The sequence below is a fragment of the Tachyglossus aculeatus genome, chromosome 4, assembly GCF_015852505.1.
Source record: "Tachyglossus aculeatus isolate mTacAcu1 chromosome 4, mTacAcu1.pri, whole genome shotgun sequence".
Lineage (NCBI taxonomy): Eukaryota > Metazoa > Chordata > Mammalia > Monotremata > Tachyglossidae > Tachyglossus > Tachyglossus aculeatus.
In genome coordinates this window covers 55,256,384-55,272,784 of record NC_052069.1, presented here as the reverse complement: position 1 = coordinate 55,272,784, position 16,401 = coordinate 55,256,384, and the positions used below count along the sequence as shown (strand labels likewise).

At 41.9% G+C, this 16,401-nt stretch overlaps 1 protein-coding gene across 4 annotated transcripts in view; it reads right to left on the bottom strand.

The window, feature by feature from the left end:
* The window catches only part of CDC14A (cell division cycle 14A), a 212,210-nt gene that overhangs the window by 49,946 nt on the left and 145,863 nt on the right, over nt 1-16,401 (bottom strand). For all 4 annotated transcript variants that reach the window (XM_038745362.1, XM_038745360.1, XM_038745358.1 and 1 more), the window contains exons 10-11: nt 10,356-10,494; nt 137-299 (exon numbers count right to left, since the gene is read on the bottom strand). In XM_038745362.1, the coding sequence (XP_038601290.1) occupies nt 137-299; nt 10,356-10,494 (302 nt within the window). The remainder of the gene's footprint in view (nt 1-136; nt 300-10,355; nt 10,495-16,401) is intronic.

The following is a 16,401-nucleotide window of genomic DNA, read 5'->3' as shown; positions in this document are numbered from 1 at the left end:
CAAAATGATCCAGGCAGCAGAGTAAGGAAGGACTCGAATGGGAAGAGACAGGAAGCAGGGAGGAAGGTCATTGAGGAGACTGATGCAATAGGCAAGGCATGAAAAGATGTAAGAATATTCCTAAGAAAAATCTTACCTCTTCTCCATATCTGTTGAAATTGTGCAATTTAGCAAAGCTTCCACCAATAGACATATCATCAAAGCTAGACAGGATCTTGTTTATGCCTCCTTCATGTTCTGGTCTTTGCTTCTGTTTAGTCCGAAGCATATCTCCTTGAACCCATAGTGATGTTTGCTTTCTGTTAATGGGGGAGAAAAACAAACAACTCTTACAGTGAGCCATAATCCCACATTTTATAGTTTCAAGCAGGACTGGACACCCCAGTAGAAAACCATTTAGAGATAGAAGAAAAGGTAACCAGACTAGTATCATATTACCTTTAAATCCTGGGTTAGAAGGAATCCAATCAATCAATCAAAGATATTATTAATTGAGCAGTCAATAGGATTTATTGAATTTTTACTGTATGCACAGCATTGTTCTAAATGCTTGGGAGAGTACAATATAACAATATAAAAGACGCATTTCCTGCCCACAACTAGTTTACAGTCTAGATGGGGAGACAGTCATTAATATAAATAAATTATAGATTTGTACATAAATGCTGTGGGACTGCGAGGGAGGATAAATAAAGGGAGCCAGTCAGGGAGGCTCAAAAGGGAGCTGAAGAAAAGGAAAAGAGAGCTTAGTCAGGGCAGACCTTTTGGAGGAGATGTACCTTCAATGAGGCTTTGAAGGTGGGGAGTAAATGTCTGTCGTATATGAGGACGGAAGGCATTCCAGGCCAGAGGCAGGGAGTGGGCGAGAGCTCAGAGGCAAGGTAGACGGGATCAAGGTGCACTGAGTAGGTGGCACTAGAGGAGCCAAGTAAGCAGCCTGCGTTGTAGTAGGAGAACAGCGAGGTGAGGTAGAAGAGGACAACGTGATTGAGTGTTTAAAAGCCAATGGTAGGGAGTTTGTTTGATGTGGAGGTTCTTGAGGAATGGGGAAACATGGACTGAACATTTCTGTAGAAAAATGATCCATGCAGCACAGTGAAGTATGGACTGGAGTGGGGAGAGAGAGGAGGCAGGAAGGTCAGCAAGGAGGCTGATACGGTAATCAAGGTGGGATGGGATAGGTGCTTGGTTTAATAGGTGCTTGGTTTAACATGGTAGCAGTGTGGATGGAGAGGAAAGGGTGGATTTTAGCAATGTTGATAAGGTTGAACTGAATGTACTAACCAGTGCTTAATATATACTCAGTAAGTGCTTAATAAATACTAATATGCTATTATTACTACTACTGCTACTATCGAGGTCTCCATGAGCTCTGGACCCCGCTGCCTTAAATAAAGAACTGGGGGATCCTTAAGGAGGAGGCTGGGACTGGTTACAAGAACAATGGTCAGAACCCAATTCTGCATTATCAACCTTCTTAAATTGCAGGACCAGAAGCTGTCTTTCATAAAAATCAGCGTTTGTCCAAGGCAACCAGTTTATGCTGTGTGACACGCACCATAAGATGAGAGTTACAGGTTGAGAGACTTCAGCTAAATGGAGACAATCAACAAAAGCAGCCAAAGTTACCAGCTGTATTTCCCAAGTGCTTAGTACAGTGTTCTGCACACAGTAAGCACTCAACCTATACCACTGATTGACTGATTGATTGATATTAATGGAAGCTAAAAGGCATGAAATGGATGAGGGGGTAAAGGAGAAAAGTAGGAGGCAAAGTGAAAAACTTCCAACAGCAAAACAATTAGGAAACCAAAACGCTGAAGCTGCTGCCAAAACAAAGGCTTATGAATTGACATCTTTCCCTTCTTCATTCGAAAGGCCCCATCTCTACACTACTTAATATGAACCTGAATATTAAAGCTGAATAATGTGTCAAAGCTGATTTGTGTGTTGCTAAGCAATGCCATATGCAAGTACTTTATAAAAAAAGAAACACTTCATGCAAATACCTCTTTATTGACAATGAAAACCACTCTAGCCTTTATTGTGGTGTCTGTTACCCCATAAAAGCTTGATTTCAAACACGAGGCAAAACATGTACTTTCAAGGGTTTAAAAGTTAAAAATCAAATCCTTTGAAGTTAATTTCGGATGAAACTACTGTATAAGTCTTCCTTTAATCATAGACCATTTTATTATCACTTTCTTAATTTTAACCCTAAGTTTCTAATAACAATTACCTTGACTTATTCAGTCATTTGTGTTGTTTAAAATTCTTCTTGTTCTGAATTAGAAGAATGAGGGCTGGCAGTAGTTTCCAAAGCTAAATCTTACACTCACAATTGCTGAAATTAGCAGATTCTACTTTAAACTTGGTTGACTATTGTGTACTTCTTGTATAGTGTACAAGCACTTAGTACAGTGCTTTGCACACAGTAAGCATACAATAAATTATGACTGAATGAATGGTTGTACAAAAATAGACTCTTGCTCCACCCCATTGTTGAGGACACCCATGGAGGTCTTGCTGTGCTTACAGGACAGCTTATGCTGAGACTCCGCCTCTGAAATTCGCTTTGGGCCCTCTCCATTGAGATGTCTGCGCTTATAATTGGAACTTTGTTACTGGGACTCAGTAGGGCCTCTGGGACTTGATCCAACTGCTGCTTCCTTGCCCTAACCCAAGTTAATATGAGATCCTGCATTTTCACTTTCTTAATTTTACCACTAAGCTTCTAATAACAATTCCCTTGACTTACAAAAAACTATACTACATGGTTTGTTGGACAGAAAGTGGCATGGCCTAGTGGAAAGAGCCCAGACCTGGGAACCAGAGGACCTGGGTTCTAAACCCAGCTCCTGCTGCGTGAACTTGGGCAAATCGCTGTAACTGCTCTGTGTCTCAGTTCCCTCTTCTGCAAAATGGGGATTCAATACCTGTTCTCCCTCCTACTGTGAGCCCCATGTGGGACCTGATTATCTTGTATCTACCCCAGTGCTTAATACAGTACTTGGCACATAGTAAGGACTTAACAAATACCACAGTTACTAGATGAAATTATTTTAGTTTTTAACTGGAACAAAGAGAAAACTGGCTTAAACTTCTCCATCCTGCTCCAAGAAAACAAACTCAAACCTCTTCCAAAGGGACTAATTCTATTAGATACAAAATTTTATCCTGACTTGGCACAGACACTTTGAAACTTGGCTTCTCAGTTGAGGGTTCCAATAAATGTTATCTATGTTCCCCTAGAAAACTGTAAAAGCTGTACATATTTCTTATCCTTTAATACTAAGGCAAATGGTATTAAAATTAATATTATGGTTCCACATCCTTAGCAAGACTTTTGGCGTTAGAAAATAGTCAAAAGAATAAATCCACCATATTTAAATCTAAAGGAGCTACAACTGACAGATAACATTTCTGCATGTGACTTTCGATAAACAGCTTTCCGTGCCCAAGCCAAATTAGTCTGTATTTATTCTAATAATTTAAATCAATATTCTTTAGGATTATATATTTTTTTACATCCTGGGCTTCTCTAGTTGCATTCACTTCCTGTAATACAAAAAATAACTTTCAATCCCTATAACAGGATGATAAAAGTATTTCAAAAATTTCAGTCTATTGCCCCAGGGTCTAGGTGTGCTGAGCTCATGCATTAAAAATATATCATCCAAACAGCCAACAGGGAAAGCCAATCAACATTAATTCCCTTTGAAATACTTACCTAGGATTTCTCAGGGTTTTTCCTTTCCTGAATACACATACTTGGTATATTACAGTTTCCATAATCACAAAAGAGAAGCAGCGTGGCTAAGAGGACAGATCACAGGCCTAGGATTCAGAAGTACCCGGCTCTGCCACTTGTCTGCAGTGAGACCTTGGGTAAGTCACTTCACTTCTCTGGGCCTCAGTTCCCTTATTCATTCGATTGTATTTATTGAGTACTTACTGTATGCAAAGCACTGTACTAAGCATTTGGGAGAGTACAATATAACAATAATCTGTAAAATGGGGATTAAGACTATGAGCCCTATGTGGGACAGGGACTGTGTCCAACCTGATTAACGTGTATCCACCTCAGTGCTTAGAACAGTGCCTGGCACATAGTAAGCACTTAACATATACCACAATTATTATTATTATCATTAGTTCGATTACTCAAAATTTAAAGGGAGATAGTGAGGGTAATTTACCTTTCTATTAAAAATATAGAATTCTGAGCCAGGCCACTTAAATTATGAAACCCTCTAAAAACTGCCCTACTAAATTTGGATTCACTCTTATTTATGCCTACTGAAAGAACTCAGTAACAAACTGAGATGGACTTTTCCATTTATCTTACTGTAAATGATGGAAGTCTTAATAAAGTGAGCTCGAAATTCCTCCAAAATCATATTGGGAGCTGGGGAGTAAGTGGAGAGGCTGATTTATGAATATCTGTAGTCACGGACAGGATGGAAGCCGTTGTCCATTGGGGTTTTAACTCAAGATGAAATATCTTGCCTCCTCTCTAAATCTACCTCCTCCACCTGTGCTTCTGACCCCATCCCTTCCTACCTTTTTAAAACACTCACCCTCTTCCTTCTTCCCTCCTTGACTGTCATCTTCAACTGTTCACTTTCTAACAACTTCTTCCCCACTGTTTTCAAATATGTTTATCTACCCCCTACCTGAAAAAAGAAAAAAATTCTCCCTTGATCCCCTTGCATCCCTCCAGTTATCGCCCCATCTCCCTCCAACCATTTCTCTCCAAACCTCTGAGAAATTTTTTTAACACTTGCTATCTCTACTTCCTATCCTCCTATTCTCTCCAATCTGGCTTCCGTCCCCTTCACTCCACAGAAACTAAATTAACCAATGACCTTCTCCTCACCAAATCGGACAGTCTCTACTCCATCCTAATCCTCGACCTCTCAGCTGCCTCTGACACTGCAGACCACCCCTTACATTCACCTCCTTGGAGAACTCATTTGCTCCCACTGCTTCAATTACCATCTGTATACAGATGATCCCCAAATCTACATCTCCAGCCCTGACTTCTCTCATTCCCTGCAATCCTGCATTACATCCTGGCTTCAAGACTACTTGGATGGCCCTCTGACACCTCAAATTAAACATGTCCAAAACTGAACTCCTTATCTTCCCCCCCAAACCCTGTCCTCCCCAAGTCTTTCCCATCTCTGTAGACATCACCACTATCTTCTACTATTCATCCTCCCTGCCAGCCCCACAGCATTTATGTACACACCTGCAACTTATTTATATAGTAATAATAATGGCATTTGTTAAGTGCTTACTATGTGCAAAGCACCGTTATAAGCGCTGGGGAGGATACAAGGTAATCAGGTTGTCCCACGTGGGGCTCACAGTCTTAATCCTTATTTTACAGATAAGAGAACTGAGGTACAGAGAAGTTAAGTGACTTGCTGAAAATCACAGAGCTGATAACTGGCAGAGTTGGGATTTGAACCCATGACCTCTGACTCCCAAGCTTGTGCTCTTTCCATTGAGCCACTCTGCTTCTCTATACTAAAGTCTGTCTCCCCCTGTAGACTGCAAATTCATGGTGGGCAGGGAATGTGTCTGTTTATTGTTGTATTGTACTCTCCAAAGGACTTAGTACAGTGCTCCGCACAAGTGCTCAATAAACACGATTGAATGAAGATGACTGAATAAATGAATCCTCCCTACCTCACAAGCCTATAACCTTGGCATTGTCTCAACTCATCTCTCTCATTCCACCCACATAGTCAAACTATTACCAAATCCTACACGACATTGCTAAAATCTGCCCTTTACTCTCTATCCAACTGGAGCGCAGCTTAGTGGAGAGAGCCCGGGCTTGGGAGTCAGTTGTGAGTTCGAATCCTGACACCACTACTTGTCAGCTGTGTGACTTTGGGCAAGTCACTTAACTTCACTGTGCCTCAGTTACCTCATTTGTAAAATGGGGATTAACACTGTGAGCCCAAACTGGGACAACCTTGTGTCTGTCCCAGTGTTTAGAACAGTGCTTTGCACATAGTAAGCACTTAACAAATAAAATTATTATTATTATTACTATGCTGATCCAAGCACTTATTCTGTCCCACCCTGACTACTGCATCTGCCTCCTCGCTGACTTCCCTGCCTCCTGTCTCTTCCCACTCCAATCCATACTGCACTCTGCTGCACGAATCATTTATCAAAATATTTAGTTCATTCATTCATTCATTTAATCATATTCAATCAAACACTGTGTTTTTTATGGTATTTGTTAAGCACTTACTACGTGTCAAACACTGTTGTAAGCGCTGGGATAGGTACATGTTAATTAGGTCAGACACAGTACCTGCCCTGCATGGGGCTCACAGTCTAAGTAGGAGGGAGAATAGGTACTGAATCCCCATTTTGCAGGTGATGAAACTAAGGCACAGAGAAATTAACTGATTTGCCCAGTGTTAGAACCCAGGTCCTCTGATGTCCAGGCCCAGGATCTTTCTACTAGGCCACACTGCTTCTCCGTATCTCTAGGAGGCCTTAAGATTGAATAGTTCTTCCAAGGGAATGAGAAGTCTCTACTAATAGTCCACCAATCAAGATTTGTTTTCCACTGATTCACAAGAAGCCATGTTCTAAACTTACTGTCATTTAAATAGCATAAGCTCCTTTACTTTTTCAATGATGCACACTTCCTGAATTTCAGTGATGTTTTCGCAAATGAATTTTCCCTGCAATAGCATTTAAGTACACATCATTAAACTCTGTTGCTTTCCTGTTTCTCCTGGAAACATGATCCAACCATGATCTCTCCAAAATCCTCTCTTCCACCTAACTTTTTTTGTAATGGTATCTATTAAACACTGTGTCAAACCCTGTTCTAAGCCCTGGGGTAGACACAAATCAATCAGGTTGGACAAAGTCCCTGTTCCACATGGGTCTCAGAGACTACATAGGAGGGAAACAGGCATTGAATCCTCATTTTACAGCAGATGAATCAGAGGTACAAAGAAGTTGGCTTCAAGGCTTTAAAAGAAGTTGGCTTCAACCGTCGGCTTCAAGGCTCTCCATCACTTCGCCCCCTCCTACCTCACCTCCCTTCTCTCCTTCTCCAGCCCACCCCACACCCTCCGCTCCTCCGCCGCTAATCTCCTCACCGTACCTCGTTCTCACCTGTCCCGCCATCGACCCCCGGCCCACGTCATCCCCCGGGCCTGGAATGCCCTCCCTCTGCCCATCCGCCAAGCTAGCTCTCTCCCTCCCTTCAAGGCCCTATTGAGAGCTCACCTCCTCCAGGAGGCCTTTCCAGACTGAGCCCCTTCCTTCCTCTCCCCCTCGTCCCCCTCTCCATCCCCCGCTTCTTACCTCCTTCCCTTCCCCACAGCACCTGTATATATGTATATATGTTTGTACATATTTATTACTCTATCTATTTATTTATTTATTTTACTTGTACATATCTATTCTATTTATTTTATTTTGTTAGTATGTTTGGTTTTGTTCTCTGTCTTCCCCTTTTAGACTGTGAGCCCACTGTTGGGTAGGGACTGTCTCTATATGTTGCCAATTTGTACTTCCCAAGCGCTTAGTACAGTCTTCTGCACATAGTAAGCGCTCAATAAATACGATTGATGATGATGATGATGATGATGATGATGAAGTTAATAGACTTGTCCAAGGTCACAGAGAAAGCAAGGGGAGGAACCGGGACTAGAAACCCGGTGTTCTGACTCCCAGGCCTGTGCTCATTCAATCAATCAATCAATCAATCAATCAATCATATTTATTGAGCGCTTACTGTGTGCAGAGCACTGTACTAAGTGCTTGGGAAGTACAAGTTGGCAACATATAGAGACAGTCCCTACCCAACAGTGGGCTCACAGTCTAGAAGGGGGAGACAGAGAACAAAACCAAACATATTAACAAAATAAAATAAATAGAATATGTACAAGTAAAATAAATAAATAGAGTAATAAATATGTACAAACATATATACATATATACAGGTGCTGTGGGGAAAGGAAGGAGGTAAGACGGGGGAATGGAGAGGGGGATGAGAGGGAGAGGAAGGAGGGGGCTAAGTCTGGGAAGGCCTCCTGGAGGAGGTGAGCTCTCAGTAGGGCCTTGAAGGGAGGAAGACAGCTAGCTTGGCGGATGTTGGGAGGGAGGGCATTCCAGGCTAGGGGGATGATGTGGGCCGGGGGTCGACGGCGGGACAGGCGAGAACGAGGCACATTGAGGAGATTAGCGGCAGAGTAGTGGGGGGTGCGGGCTGGGCTGTAGAAGGAGAGAAGGGAGGTGAGGTAGGAGAGGGCAAGGTGATGGAGAGCCTTGACGCTGAGGGTGAGGAGTTTCTGCCTGATGCGCAGACTGATTGGTAGCCACTGAAGATTTTTGAGGCCACTAGACCACGCTGCTTCCTCTACATCCAAAAGGCCAACTGGACTGTCATATCCCAACTGGACTACGAATCAGTCTCCGTAATGAGTTTCTTTCCTCCAGTCTCTCCCTTCTTGAGCCCATTCTCCACCATGCTCTCCAGATCATTTGTTTCTAAAACATCATTCTACATATATCTCAAAAACCTCCAACGGTTCCCCGTTCCTTTCCATATCAAGCAGAAGCTCCTGACCGTTGGCTTTATAGCAATCAACCATCTCTCTTCTTCCCATTTACCATTCATTCATTCAATCGTATTTATTGAGCTCTTACTGTGTGCAGAGTACTGTACTAAGCGCTTGGGAAGTACAAGTTGGCGACATATAGAGACGGTCCCTACCCAACAACGGGCTCACAGTCTAGAAGGGTCACAGTCTAGAAATATACTCCAATTTACAAGCTTCATTCCTCTCCAGCCATCTACTCACCATCCCTGTTTGTCATCTCTCTCACTGCCAGCCTCTTTGACACACCCTCTCTCCTGCCTGGAATTCCCTCTCACTTCACATCTCTCTCCATCTTCAAAATACATCTAAATTCGCTCCTCCTCCAAGAGGTCTTTCCCAATAATAATAATAAGGACGGCATTTATTAAGCACTTATTATGTGCAAAGCATTGTTCTAAGCGCTGGGTCTCCCCACACCAGTAGTCACCTCCACCTCTGAGCCAACCCACAGGGGCTAGTGAAGCAGGAGGAAGAGAAAGGGACTGCTGCAGTGTGAGGCACCTTCCATTCCTTCCCCTTCCTTTCGGGCATGTAGGCATGTTTGCCAGTAGGGCCAGATTCCATTTCTCTAGATACTGGCAGTAGTGTTTAGGCAAAATTTGGCCGACGGGCTAGGTTTCTCTCCATGCCTGGACCTAGGCCACAGGCCAACTTCAGCCAAGCAATCAATCTGTAGTTATGTAACGTAATGAGCTTATAAATACCCTTAACCTTTATTCCTGGATCTCTTACAGGAAAATTGGAAAAGTCATGACCAGGAATTTTGGTTTTCCTGACTTCAAAGAACTAACAGTCTAAGAACTTCTCCCCTCTGCCACTACTCCATTTCTATCACTTCATTTGCACCTTACTCCATTTTTTTGTTTGATTTATACTTTGGACTGATTTCTCCAATGGGTGAAGCATGAATTCTCATTCTGTCCTTGCTTGTCTTGTTTTCTGATCAGTTATGTCTTTCAGATATAGCAACTCCTTTGAAAAATACCTACAAAACTCCAGGCTTTTCCATGTATTTATTCTATAAACCATTAATCATCTTGTTTATGAGCTGAAACAGTTTTTAACCCTCCGGAGATTTACAAACTTTTCCACTTCCTAAATCGAAAACTCATCATCACGCTTTGGAATAGAAATATTTTTTTAAATTGTTAGGTAAATATAACCACTTCAGGATCTAGCTGTGCCACTCGCCACTGATCAAACTTCAGTAAATGTTGATTTCCTTCCTTATCTCCCTACTTGCCCACTTAATAATGTTCCATGACTTTTGCTTACACTCATTCTGCAACAGATTAGTTCACCTCATCATTACAGCGGCAATCTCATCAGCATTGTTGACTGACCAGAATACTGCATGCCTGTATTTTTAGATATGCGACAGAGAAATGAAATCAAAGTGCCAACTAGAATGACACAGGAAAATTATACTGTAGCCTTATCAGATGTGGAAAAATGACAGAAAAAAGGTGGGAAGAAATGGTTCTGTGCTTTCTTTCTCCTTCACCTGAGCTAGGTGATTTAAAAGGCACTAAGTTGGAATGCATTAGCTGTCACATCAGCACAACTATTAGTGAGAGAGAGGGGCACTGTTCAGTGCAGCCTTTCTATAACCACCAGTTTGAAAAGACTCATAATCAGGAGGAAAGGATGTACATGTGATAAGTAACACAGGCCTAATGTGATAATGGAAATGCTATAACTTACTCTTCTAGGAAGTGCTGTTGGGGTCCTATAATAGACCCAGGACGACATATTCTGATCCAAGCAATAATTTCAGCATGCGTGAACCTGTAGTGCTTCATTGCATAGCAAGCTATTAGCGTCCCAGTTCTTCCAAGTCCAGCTGTAAGAAAGCGAGATGGGAAAAAAAAAGAAGAGTTGACAAATTGACATGGCAGGTAGATCAACTTGGACTTCCCAAGCGCTTAGTACAGTGCTCTGCACACAGTAAGTGCTCAATAAATACAATTGAATAAATGAATGAATCAGCAAATGTCTTGGAATAAGAATGTGTTCTCACACCAACAAATCATTTTTTGCCTCTGATTATTTATGCTTGTCTCAGGTCAGATACATATTTTTATGTTTCAAGAGAAATACAATGGAATCTTGTGCATATCATGTATATGGCATGTTTTTTTTTTTTTGACTGAAAAGAAATCTAAATATAGATGTAGTCTAAGTTACGGACCACAGAATCAGAGAGCTCCCTCTTAGTTTTAGGAATTTATTAAACAGAAAAACCAACTCAGCAGAGTATGCACCTGGTAGCAGAGGGCTGAGTTAAGTTATTATTAACATTCTTATTACAAATAATAATTGCATTTCTTAAGCACTTATTCCATGCCAAGCACTGTACTAAACACTGGGATAGATACAAAATAAGCAGATTGGTTGCAGTCCCTGTCCCACTTGCAGCTCACAGTTAAAATGGGGAGAAAGAACAGGTATTTCATCCCCATTTTACAGATGAGAAAACTGAAGCACAGAGAGGTTAAGTAACTTGCCCAAAGTCACTCAGCAGGCAAGTGGAGGAGCCAGGATTAGAACTCATAAACCCCAATTCCCCGCCTTGTGCTTTTCTAGACCATATTACCAGTAGCCAAGCGCTTAGTACAGTGCTCTGCACATAGTAAGCGCTCAATAAATACGATTGAATGAATAGCCAACCATTTTTATGCCTTGAAAACACTTAGAAAGGCCATCACAATCTCCTCAATACAACACCTAAGATAAACTCCTAGAAGGAGGTCTTGATTTCCTTCCCTTTTTAACCCATGCCAGAGACTTTTCAACTTGCCATTCTTCCCCAACTACCTGGATTTGGGAACAAAGGTCCAGATAGCATATAACAGTGCATCTCCTCCCCTTCCCCTGGCCTATCTGCCTTGAACTGTTTCCGACTTTCTGACTCTTGTGTTGCAATCCTGAGAGTCATCCCACCACATTTCAACTCCGCTAAAACTTTGACTCCCGTTCACATGTGAAGCAACTCTGGCTTTATTCCCAACCTAACTAGTTCAAACGCTCTAACACCCTCACCAGTCTCTTCTCCACGACGTATATGCCTTTTTCTGTCAGGTGAACCTGGCCCTATTCAGCAGACCTGCCTCTAGAAGAGCAGCCACTAGTCAACAAAGAGGAAATGTTCTTAGCAACAAACTTTTAAACTCAGATCTTGCTCAATCAATCAATCAGTAGTATTTATTGAGTGTTTAGTGTGTGCAGAGTGCTGTACTAAGCATTGGGAGAGTACAAGACAATAATATAACAGACATATTCCCTGCCCACAGTGAGCTTCCAGTCTAGATCTCTAGCATTTGTCCACCCCTCCAGAAGCTATTCCTCTAACTGGAAAGAGTGAGGGCAATACCTATGCTTCAGTGCCCAACAGCTTCCTAAGAGCCCTGAGGTTCCTGTAAAATCCGTTCAAGTTCAGACATGTTTTTTTTTCTTGTTTTGTTTTAAATGGTATTTGTTGTGGTTACTCTGTGCCAGACACTGTACTAAGCACTGGGGTAGACACAAGATAATCAGGTTAGACATAGTCCATGTTCCACACGGGGCCCACAGTCTGAAACAGCACGGTGTAACGGATAGAGCACGGGTCCTGGTTCTAATCCCGGCTCTGCCACTTGTCTGCTGTGTGACCTTGTAAAGTGTCACTTCACTTTTCTGGGCCTCAGTTGCCTCATCCGTAAAATGGGGATTGAGACTGTGAGCCCCACATGAGACAGGGACTGTGTCCAACTCGATTTGCTTGTATCCATCCCAGTGCTTAGTATGGTGTACACATAGTAAGTGCTTGCAATCATCATTTAAATTTTTTAAAAAATTCTAATCCCCATTTTACAAATGAGGTAACTGCAGCAAAGGGAAATTAGGTGACTTCCCATGGTCACACACCGGACAAGTGGCAGAGCCGGGATTAGAACCCAGATTACCACGCCCATGCTCCTTCCATTAGGCTATGCATCATTCGTATCCAGGAGAACACAGAGCAGCATTTGGGAACAAATGCCACAGGGACCAATGAGTTTCAGAAGCCTCTCCAACATCCATGGCAAGGGACTCACCCAATCACCTCTTTCCTTTCCTTTCTGGTACTTTCACGGTTAATTTGCTCTTGGTAATAATGGATGAAAAGATGCAGAGATGTAGCCCATTTCCCTGAAATGCTATCTATTATATCCTTTTAAAAAACTGGTAACTTTTTATACCATCTGCAATTTAATTCTAAAAAAAGATTGTTCTCAGTACTGAAGTTGAGGAGTTTTTATAACAGTTGAAGGAACAAAAAAATTTCACCAACTTCCTATAAAATTGTTAAGGCATTCCAACTAAAAGACTTCCTATCCTTTATTTCCCACGCTTAAAGTGTTAAGCACAAATAACGCAGGTTGCCTGGACAAAAGAGCTTTCTGTTCGTAGTAGCAAATCAGGAGATATTATAAAATCTTCATCCTGTTCACATCAATTTCAATGGTTACTGTTTAACATACTGATACTCAGCCAAGGAACACATGCATATATACTTATTCAACTGTACATTCAATTGTTTATTTTGATTACTCTATATGTAAATACTTTTATAGCTGTCTCCCCCATTCAAGTATAAGGTCCTCGTGGGCAGGGAATGTGTCACTTGCTTATTTTGGACTCCCCATGTACTTAGTACTGTGCACTGCAACCAGTGGGCATTAAATAAATACTAATATTACTACTGTTCCACCTATTTATGTTTGGAAATCCTTGGATTATAGGAGGGCAGCATGGCCTAAAGGAAGAGAGCTGGGTTCTCATTCCCTTTCCTGTAATTTCTTTTAATTTCACCTCCCTTGCTAGACTGTAAGCTCTTTAAGAGGAGGAATTGTCCCTAGCAAATGTATTGTACGCTCCCAGGCACATCATAGAATGCTCTGCACACAGTGAGAGCTCAATAAATATCACTGATTGATTGACTGCGTGCGACCACTTATTTGCCTACTGTGTGACTTTGATCAAGTCACTTAACCTCTCTGTGCCTCAGTTTTCTCATTTGTAAAATGGTGATAAAATATTTCTCTCTCCCTCTTAGGCTCCTGTCAGTGGGACAGGGGCTGTGTCCAATTCATTCATTCATTCAATCGTATTTATTGAGCGCTTACTGTGTGCAGAGCACTGTACTAAGCTCTTGGGAAATACAAGTTGGCAACATATAGAGACAGTCCCTACCCAACAGTGGGCTTACAGTCTAGAAGGGGGAGACAGACAAAAAACAAAACATATTAACAAAATGAAATAAACAATAAATATGTACAAATAAAATAAATAGAGTAATAAATACGTACAAACATATACACATATATACAGGTGCTGTGGGGAGGGGAAGGAGGTAAGGTGGGGTGGGATGGGGAGGGGGAGGAGGGGGACTGGTACCTACTCTAGCACCAAGTACGTTTGGCATAAAGTAAGCAATTCATACCATTACTGATTGATTTTACTATTTTGTAATCATCACTTTTCATTATTTTGCTTGCAGTAGCTCTGAATATTCACAGCACTTTCCTAGGAAAACCAAGATGAGCTACAATTAATTCTACCTATAAATTTTACTTATGCATTTGCCTTCCAACACTAAAAGGTATCTGTGGAAAAAATGATATTTTCATCCATTTTCCAGTAGCTCCCAAATTTTTCCTTTAATATCCATTTGCTCTCCTCTCTTACTTTCATTTCACTTAGTGTGTACTGCTTGAATTCTCAGAAAACTAAACTGACTCAATTACAGCAGATGCCAAATTATTAATAGGGTCCATCCTGTATGAGTATATTGCACTCAAAGTGATGGAGCTGTAATTTAAAAAAACACAAAAAACCCAGAAGTTACAAGTAGTTGTACATAACAGTTGTAGTTTCAATCAATCAATGGTATTTACTGAATGCTTATTATATGCAGAGCACTGTACTAAGCACTTGAGAGAGTACAACAGAGTTGGCAGACATGTTTCCTGCACACAACAGGCTTACAATCCTACTTATTGAGCACTTAGTGCATGCAGAGCACTGTAGTAAGTGCTTGGGAGAGTACAATACAACAACACAACAGACACATTCTTTTGCCCACAATGAGCTTACAGTCTAGAAGACAGCCTAAAAGATGGTAGGGAAAATGTGGCCTTCCTACTAGTTTTAAACCGGCTTGTCAACTCCATAACTTACAGTTCAAGTTTGGGAATATAAATACATTGTCTGAAAAGCCCCCAATTTAAACTCCCATTTCAGGGACCATAATGTATTAAATCTGAGCATGCTAGGAATTCATTCAATCGTATTTATTGAGCGCTTACTGTGTGCAGAGCACTGTACTAAGCGCTTGGGAAGTACAAGTTGGCAACATATAGAGACAGTCCCTACTCAACAGCGGGCTCACAGTGCACATTCTTCCCTAGCGGGATTCTGCAGCCATGAAAAACCTCACCAGTCAAGCAAAATTGCAGGGAAGCTTCAAATGCTGTTCTGCCCAGCATTTCTTCCTATGATGGAACAGCCTTGCGTAATTCACAGTTAACCAGCCGGAAAAGTAATTTCCGTTTCCTTCGTGGCTGTACATTTATTAGAAGTGCCTCCCTCTGGATTTTTCTTTTCCTGCATTTTATCAGGGATACGGATTACCGTGCTGGGCCAGAGAATAAGCGCAGCTTTGCCGCACAATCCCCAGGCTCTCCCTGATCTGGCCATCCAAGCCTTAGGCAGAAATGAAAGGGCCAAGACATGGACTACACAGGAAAACCACCGCACGGGATCCCTGAGATTTTTCATCAGGGCCGTGTTCCGAGAGGAAGGACTGTGACACTCGGCAACCAAACTGATATAAAATGCCCTCATCTAACCTGTGGAGCTGAACATTTCGATCTTTCCAGGGCTCTGGCAAAGCGCAAATCCTGTTAGCAGCTCACATGTTCATCAAAGTACCTCTGCCTACGCCATTATTAAACATAGAAAAAAAGAGCTTGCAAAATAGTATTTAAAGTTTTATCGGCATGCAGGCCGTGCTCATCTGAAGGAATCAGCAACAGCGGTTTTAGATGCTTGAAAAGAGCTGTCTAATCCCCTACACCTACCAGCCCATTTCCATAAGGGACTAAAGAAACTGCTTCCATCAGAGTGATGTGTGAGAACAGCACCACCAAGTGCCATTATTTTACAACTTCACACAAAGGGAAGAGCAAGCAAGAGACTAGCAAGCGCGTAGTAATAATAATAATAATAATAATAATAATAATAATAATAATAATAATGGCATTTGTTAAGCACTTACTATGTGCAAAGCACTGTTCTAAGCGCTGGGGAGCATACAATGTGATCAGGTTGTCCCACGTGGGGCTCACATTCTTCATCCCCATTTTACAGATGAGGTAACTGAGGCACAGAGAAGTTAAGTGACTTGCCCAAGGTCACACAGCTGACAATTGGGAGAAGCAGCAGGGCTCAGTGGAAAGAGCCAGGGCTTTGGAGTCAGAGGTCATGGGTTCAAATCCCAGCTCCGCCAACTGTCAGCTGTGTGACTTTGGGCAAGTCACTTAACTTCTCTGTGCTTCAGTTACCTCATCTGTAAAATGGGGATTAGAACTGTGAGGCCCCACCCCGGGACAACCTGATCACCTTGTAACCTCCCCAGTGCTTAGAACAGTGCTTTGCACATAGTAAGTGCTTAACAAATACCATCATCATCATTATTATTATTATTATTAATTGGTGAATCTGACAG